Raw genomic sequence first — 9,509 nt, forward strand, 5'->3', positions numbered from 1 at the left:
TTAAAAGAGGGGAAAAAGGGAGATGGTTTGACCAAAATATAGAGGGAAAAGTAGGTCTAGGGTCCAAGATAAAATTTTGAAAAGATGAGTAAGGTACATATATTATCAAATTTGGATATGAAAAAATGCAATGTTTTGGAGAAAATTCTCATTTGTACAAAATGTTATGGAGTGTAAGGGTAACTCCCTTAACATAAATTTCTGTTTGGAGAGAAATCATGAATAATGTATCAACAATAACAAATCTTAGGAGGAGAGGAGTATAATTAAGTGATGTATCATGTATTGTATGGGTTGGAAGAAGAGATTAATATACACATTTATTTCTCACTTATAATATAGTATAAAATTTTTGGAACATATATAGCAAATGGATAGAAGTGAACATCTTTTTTATTTGTTAACCCTTAATAGTAAAATAAATAAGTTATAGAAAGATGTGTGGATTACAATTATACAGAATATATGTGATAATAGAAATAATAGTGTTTAAATAAAGGAAAGTGGATACGAATGAGATATTTACTTTTGGCACAACTAAATGTTTGGACATGGATAAAACATAAAATTAATAGTGTTAATTTTTCCTATTTTGATTGAATTCTTTGTCCAATTCAATGCATTGAATCTGTCACATAAAAATATAACTTCAATCATACATTAGGGATTGAATAGGAAACACAAATCCTCGTTAGTAAGCATGAAAATGAAAGTAAATTCTTTTTCTCTACTGTCTAACCTGTCCAAACTTTTATTATGGAGTTATGTTTGCGTTTTGAAATAAATTCAAGATGATTATGACCAAAACAAATTGAATAATATGAAATGCAACATACAAATAACATGGTCCAACAATAACATACAAATAACAAAGAAGTGTAGTCAAGCAATAGCATGATCCTTTCATGGAAGCAATAATCGGAGGAGCAAAAGTTATAAACAATTATGATAAGTATTACAAGTTGATCTACATCAAGCACACAAATGTAATAATTGATTTTTGATGTAACTATGACCACTCGACATTACACTAACCGGAATATATATCTACTCTGTTTTGGTAACTTATATACATTTAAGTAACTTGTAAGTTTTAAGACTATATACAGGACAATTTTGAAATGACAATAAAGTTTCATTGAACACGTGTTCAAACCTATATTTAGATGTTTCATAATAGGATAATGATATTTAGACAACATTTTTTTAACAACATTTAAACATTGATTATGTGTCAATCTGCTATTAGTCAAAAATTATTACTCATATATTAAATATTAAATAGTATTATGAAGGATAATGATATTTAGACTAACATTTTTTTGACAATATTTATACCACAATAATGTTTATGATTATTATTATTGATTGTGGAGTAATTTTTGACCAATGTTGTCAAAAAAATGTTGTCTAAATATCATTATCCAAATATTAAATAGTATTATGAAGGATAATGATATTTAGACAACATTCTTTTTTACAACATTTAAACATTGATTATGTGTCAATCTGATTAGTCAAAATTATAATCTGTGATTGGTTAAAAGAAAAAACCCATAAACCCTTACTCACTTCTCTCATCCCTTTTAATCCTTTTTCTTTCATTTCTCTCATTCTAGCCTTTTCTCTGTCGTCGTCATCCCTACTGTAGTCCCAATTAAAAAAATCAGAAACACATGCTAACCTTAATTCACCTTGCTCACTTATCTAATTTGACTTTTTATTGGAGGGTTGTGTTATATATTTTTCCTTCTTATTATTATTAAATTTCATTTATAAATTAAGTCACGGTAAATGGTGTTTTTTTTTTTAATTTTGAGAATGAAAATTATTATAATACACTTAACCTTAAAACTTAGAATTCATGATATATAAATGATAACAAAGATATTTTTATCTACTAAAATCCAGTATATATTACTAAAATGTACCAACTAAAAAACAGTGTACTCACGTTAGCAATATATATATATATATAAACACCAGGATACTTCTATCCATATATAGAAAAAAATAAATATATTAAGGAAAAATTTAATTTGACATGAATGTTATCATTTCATACAACTTTTAATAATATATATAATATATATTATGATTTTAATTATAATCAAAATATTATTATTTTACTGTATCAAATGAATGTAATTTGTTGTTTTTGCTATCTCAAAGTATCGTTACTTTATGATATTTTTTTAACAACATTTTAACATTGATTACGTGTCAATATGTGATTGGTCAAAAATTACTCCATAATAATGTTTATAATTATTATTATTATTGATTGTGGAGTAATTTTTGACCAATCACAAATTGACACATAATCAATATTCAAATATTATAAAAAAATGTTGTTTAAATATCATTATCCTTTATTATATCAATGACCAATGAGTCAAATAAGTTTTTATATAAGTTGGGTTACCATCGGTACACCGAACCATTTATAATTGTATAGAAATTAACTATATTTCATAAGGACGTGTATTAGTTAACATAAGAGAAAAAGATGCATAATTATTTATTTATAAACTTAAATACACAATAGATTATGCACTTAACATGTTATTAAATCTAACATGTTAATCTAAACCAAAAAATTATCATAAATATTTTAGAATAAATAAATATAATGCATTTAAATAAATTATATATATATATATATATATATATATTGATTTAAATTGATCACAAAACTTTTAATCACTTTATATTATATTTTATTTTAATTGAAATAAAGTTAATTTTATTTAAATATTAATTTGATATTAGTAATTTTATTTTCTTTCTTGTAAAATAAATATTAACAAAATAAACTAAAACTATATTCAAAATTTAATTATTCTTTAAACCTATGTATTTTATAGTGTTGTTCACATAAAGTTGAAATATTATTTTTAATTTTATAAATTTATTGCACTATAATTAATTATTTATAAAGTTTAATTTATATCCGTTTTTATTAGAATGAAACAAGGGTACTTATGTGATGTATTATAATATCCATTGTTTTTCTTTCACATCAATTAAGTTTAATATACACGTGAATAAACAATATGTTTATTTGGTGAATGTGGTTGAAATGTTAATTTAGAATTTATCCATCTCCACATAATTAGCCGTAGATTGCTTAGCATGGCTACATTCTTCTCTTGCATCAGAACAATCTACTTTAGCTGGGTCAGAGGACAACTGAAAAAGCAACTCAATTTAGATTTGACACAAAATACTTCTAACATGTGTCTAACTTTTAGACAGTTTTAATAAAACACCATAATACATTTCTAATATATATCAGCTTGCACGGAGAACATATCTTTTCCATTTACACGGAGACGAGGGATTCACAACAATATTCTTTATACGGACTCCAGTAATTAAGAGACGTTATTAAAATTTCTGATTATATCTTTGAGATTAAATGGTATAAAGACACATTTTTATATTCATTTTATATGTATAAAGGTAAATAGTAATAAAAATATAAATTTTTGTATTTTGTCAATAAAAAGTAAAAAGTAAAAAAATTAATATTAAATAAATATAAAAATTTTAAATGTGTCAAAATAATCATTTTATTTTACCAGACTAAACCTCTCACTTACCCCCTTCACCTATTTCATCATTTTTATAATATTAGCAATATATATATATATATATATATATATAAAACGTGCTTACGCTGTTTTTTTATATGGTACATTTTAAAGATGTATATTGAGTTTTAGTAGATAAAAATATTTTTATATATAATGGATAATGTATTTCATCGTTATCCTATATTAAAATGCGACTTAAATTTCATAACTTTCTAATAACATTTCACCGAAATTAATCCATGAGCCAAAAGTTGGGAAATGATAATGACATAAACATATAAAATAAAAGGAGTAAAATGTCAATTAAATCATTATTCCTTAATTGTATTTATGAAATTAAGCGGATTATTTTGCTTTTATTTATTTATTATTTTTAAGTTAAGAAAATATTATTTTTTTCTAATAATTGCATATTTATTTTTACTTTTAATTCATTTATTTATTAAAATAAAATAATTTATTTATTACAGAATTTGCAAAGACCCAAAAAAAAACCCTTAATAAATATATAAGTGCGACAAAAATTTACCTCCGTCAAAATTAGACTGGTCTTATGAGTTATTAAATTTTCAAGCAATTTGAAGTTACATTACTTGATCTAGTCAACAATTTAACTTTTTTGATTTAAACTTATAAATTATTATGATAAAAAACTAACTAGATTAAATAATAAAAGTCTTATTTAATTTTTTTTTTGAAATTTAGGATTGAAGAACTTGCTTTCGTAGTGGTGTGATACAAAAGGTGGTATATTTAGAGATTTAAAAAAATATATAAATGGCTTAAAATTTTCGCTCTGTACAACGAGTCGAGTTGAGTATGAATAGTATCTATTCTGATCCGAAAATTAAAACTTCACCCGTAATTCGTTCGCTTCAATATCCATTTAAAAAAATCACAAATATTTTAAAACCTATGAATACTTGCAAATATTAAAAATATATATTTTATACATTTTTAAAATAAAATTACAAAAAAATATATAAAAATTTAATATAAATGAAATAAAATAAAATTAAAATTTGATTTTAATTAAATTTAATCTAAAAAATATAAATTATTTTTATTTGAAATATAAATTAAATTATCATTTTTATTTTTGCGGGTAACGAGTATCCGCAGGTCAAGTAGTATAATATCTACACCCAATCCGTTTATAAGCGGGTATTAAAATATCTCCTATCTGTGACCCGCGGATAATAAATACCTATGGATACCAACTATCTGTTATAGATTTTATCCTCGAATATTCTCCAATGTAAATAATTTTGTCATCTATTGAATATAATATAGTGAAAAACTATATTTGGATTAATTTCCCTTGTGTTAAATACACACATAAGGCTCTCTATTTATAATAGAAGAAATATTTGCTAAATCCAAAATGCAAATATGAAATAATAACAAACTAACTAAAGATAAAAGATAAATATAAAATAAAGATAATATATCTAATACTCCCCCTGAAGCTAGTGCATAATATTGTATGTATCAAGCTTGTTACTAATATAATCCATAAAGAGTCTGTGAAAATATCTACTTCTACACTCAAGTGACACCAAATTGCTACTAATGATCTGTAAGAAGACATAGAAGACGAAATAACCATCTAGAACACTCCCCTTAAGCAAAAACTCTAGGAGGTTGCTCCATGTAAATCTCTTATTGTAAATCTCCTTTGAGGAATGTCGCAAGTGGATAAAGAGGTAATTATTGGAGAGCCACCATGGCTATAAATAAACTAACAAAAACCATCTTTTCCATGGAAAAAAAAACATATATGGACAAATCAAAAGCAATGGTGACAAAAGAGAGATCAGAAGAGACGATAGTGGAAGAAGCCATGGATGAACAGGAGAGAGAAACCATAAAAATCAAAGATTCTCCAATCAAGGCATCTGAAAAAGGAAAAAGAGTAATCTCGATGCTCTGAATAGCTACTAGACATACCATCATGCATGACAAAAAGGAGTAAATCCATAACTTGAAAAGGCGCTGAGAGCGCGTAGGAGCTTCGATGAAGACATCATTGATGACATGGTGGTCACTTGACTGAGACGATCAAAACCATGTGACGGTCGGTTGAAACTTGAACTCTGATAGTGGCAACTATAGACGACGGCACTGGTAGTAGCAGTAGATGGCACCACCGCCGACAACGGATGTAATGGCAGAGGCACCAATGAATGTAGTTGCACGATCCAACATCATCAGCTTTTGCAGCTCAGTTCTTGATCCTCTCAATGACTGTTTATATGTATACCTTGCTGTGTAAACTTGTTTTATTGTAATGACATTACAATCATTATTTTCTTTAAGAGTTAATAAAATATTTTTAGGTGTTACTTGAGTTTTAGTCATATCAATAAGTACGACTTGTTCAGTAGGATTTAACCTACCAACAAAAGGATGACTCACTAAAGTTTTTGCCAAATCGTGGTTGTGGTATTCATATATCACCTGCAATACCCATCCATCACATTACAAGATGACTTACCCTTTAACTTGAAAGGACACTCACATTTTTGGGTGTCGTATGTACTAGGTTGCACATCGGGTTTGTATTTTCTATATTAGCCACATCTTTCACATTCTAGTAGCACAAACGTCTTCCTTCCAGGTTTATCCGTAGCTTTATCCGATTTTATAGCCATCACAACAAGTTCTAGATCATATGCAATTCCTCTCACCCATTCAATTAAGTTTTCACGAGAGGAAAATATTTCATTTGTTGTGAAATGATTTGTCAAATCTCTCTCGATAACCTCATTTATAAAAGACGAAAAATCTGATAGCGTGCTAGAATTTATTTGAGAATCCATCCCAAAAAGATATTCTTCCATTTAGATTATAATCACCTATAACATAAAATTCATCCCTCAATATCCCTCAGTATCTTTTTGGGTTTATTGCATGGTCTTCCAAAGGCATAGTGGTTAAACAACACAAATATGCCTTGGAAATTTTATCAGATTCTAGTCTTCTATGTTGTAAAGCAGTAACAAAACCCGTGGATAGCTCCTTTAAGTTGGGAGTTACTACTGGCGAACCACTCTCAGACATCCACTCTTATAGAATATTGATAGGAAGACTTCTTTGTCTTACAACTACACGGCCAGACATAGCTTTTGTGGTGAATCAACTTAGTCAATTCTTATACGCCCCCACAGATCAACATCAAGCAGTTGCTCATAGAGTACTTCGTTATATTAAAGGCCCACTTAGGTGTGGCATTTTCTATCCATCATCTAACACTCACAAGCTCACCGCATACAGTGACTCTGACTGGGTTGGTTGCATTGACTCTAGAAAATCGATTACTGGTTATTATTTATACATTAGTTTCTCTTTAATCTCATGGCGATCCAAGAAGCAAACTATTGCAGCACGGTCCTCATGTGAAGCTGAGTATCGCGCACTTGCAGCAAAAGTGTGTGAAGTACAATGGATCTCTTATCTTCTACAAGATTTACAAGTTGGTGAGCCTTCTCATGTGTCACTTTTCCGTGACAACAACTCAGCAATTCATATTGCTCATAATCCCAGCTTCCATGAACGTACAAAACATATTGAGTTGGATTGTCACATTGTTCGGGAAAAACTCAACCAAGGCCTTATTCATCTTCTGTTTGTCCTTTCATCACAACAATTAACTGACATGTTGTAAAATGCTGACAGAATCACGAACAAATTTTCCTTAGGCGTGTAGAGTCACTGTCCTTAAGGACTTATCCACGGTGTGCGCAAGTCCCCCAGGATACTCAGAACTAGCAAGGGACTCTTAAAAGAGTATAAGACTAACCCAGAATATTTTAGAAGAGAGAAAAGAGCTAGACAATAAAACTCAGAAAAGAGAAGAATGATTTTTGGTGTGTCTTGGAATGAGGAGGAGCTCCCTATTTATAGAGCCAAGAAAGAATCAATTTAAATGAAAGAAATTAAAAATCATAATTGATTTAATAAAACCTGTTGGATTGAAAACGTTGCAATGCTTTAAAAGCAATTTGAACGTTGCTCTAAATAATTTTTCTGTTGCTCATTTAATGAAATTCAACGTTCATAAGCATTTCAAATTTTGCAATATTAATATTAATATAATATAACATTTATACAAAACCTCTACGCTTGCATATTTTATATCTATTTTTTCCAAACTGGAAATACTTAATATACATTCTTCAGTTTGAGGGGAGCTAATACACATCATATTAATCAAATTAGTTTCTAACTAATTTATATTTGTTATGATACTTGATTATCTTTATTTGTTGTTTATTCTATTTCCTTATTTTAAGGTTTGTTACTTCCTTTTATGTATATATGTAACCCTTTGCAAAGTTATTCAACGAATAAGATTAATCCTTTATCTTTTCTACTTTCAATTGTTAGTTTGTTAAACATTGTTTCAATACAGTTTTTCTCGCAATAACATATATAGAAAGACACAAGATCAAGTATTAGGCGATGTTAAATACTTGGCCAAAGGGACTATCCACACAAACCCAACATATAGGAATGCATAAACCCAACACGTACGCAGAATTTAGTGGGATTTCACCCCACTAATCTAACTTAGAAGTTAAGATCCAAGATCACCTAAAGCATTGTCTTTCAAGAACCAATATCTCTAGAGGGAATTAGACATATCTGTGGGATTATCATCATTTTAGAAGGTTTCACTTTAAACGCTGTTACTTAAAGTGACTGTTTTTTTGGCTAGAACAACCATGATATCCATTCTTTCAAGCCGATGCAGGAATGCTTTTTTAATACCATAATTACTGTCAAGGTTTTCTTTTCACATAAACAATTACCCATTTTTTATTCATTTTAATACCGGGAGGTATGTTCACTGGCTGCTAGGGCATCAGTGCCACTCTCTTCTTCCTGTACAAGCTGATTTAGATACCATTGAAACCAGAAAAGGGATGATGAAAAAAACGAAAGTATGTATTTAATATAGCATGGTTAGTGGCAGTCTATGGTATATCCACTAGTGCAAACAAGTGTTGTATGAAATGGAACTATTTATCAATAATTTATTGCCAGCATAGAATTGACTAATAATCAATGGTTTTACAATTGCTTTCATAAAGTTATTTAAACCACAATAGACTGACAACAAAAACTACTGAAAAAAAAAAAAGGACGAAAGGTTGAAAATTCTATCTTAAAAGCAGGTACATACTCAAGACATTTGGCAATAGATGTCTGCCTTGAAGTGCTCGATACTCTATCTAGCATCATCAATCTTCAACTGGGAGAAAACGGAATCCACAACACTATCGGATTCATCACCCCTCACAATGGTATCATCTGCTTCACTCAGTGTGGAGAGTGAAGGAAGACGCCGAACATTGGGCAATTGAAGTGATGCAGAAACACTACTAGAACTATCCTCATACGGCTCTCTCTGTGTTGCATTTGCACCTTTCTGAAGCTGCAGCGCATACTCCAGGTCCCACAACACATCGCCCATGGATGGCCTATCAGAACCATCTTCTTGCAAGCATTTTTCTATCGTCTCACTAAATTTTCTGAGTGAGTTTTGATCAATTTGGTCCTTGATGGAAGGATCGATGATCTCTTGGAGTATCCCCTTGTTTTTGCAAAGCAATCCCCATTCTGCCAAGTTGATCTGATCTCTTGGAAGAGATGGGTCAATCACTGCTCTTGCACACAACACTTCCAAAAGAACTACTCCAAATGAATAGACATCAGATTTTTCTGTCAGCTGTTGCGACCTAAAATACTCAGGATCAAGATACCCAAAAGTGCCTTTAACACCAGTGGTGACATGAGGCTGAGTATCAGCAGGACCTGACCTTGAAAGACCAAAATCAGCAACTTTAGCAACATGGTTCTCATCAAGCAATATGTTTGTGGACTTTACATCACGGTGAATGATTC

The 9,509-nt window shown here is 29.4% G+C and overlaps 1 protein-coding gene across 1 annotated transcript in view; it reads right to left on the reverse strand.

The window, feature by feature from the left end:
* Positions 1-8,083: 8,083 nt before the first annotated feature.
* Positions 8,084-9,509, reverse strand: part of LOC106766952 (probable receptor-like protein kinase At2g23200) — a gene marked incomplete in the record, with an annotated part of 3,740 nt that continues 2,314 nt past the window's right edge. The window contains 1 exon segment of the mRNA XM_014651752.2: positions 8,084-9,509. Coding sequence (XP_014507238.1) covers positions 8,833-9,509 — 677 coding nt within the window.

The sequence above is a fragment of the Vigna radiata genome, chromosome 7, assembly GCF_000741045.1.
Source record: "Vigna radiata var. radiata cultivar VC1973A chromosome 7, Vradiata_ver6, whole genome shotgun sequence".
NCBI lineage: Eukaryota > Viridiplantae > Streptophyta > Magnoliopsida > Fabales > Fabaceae > Vigna > Vigna radiata.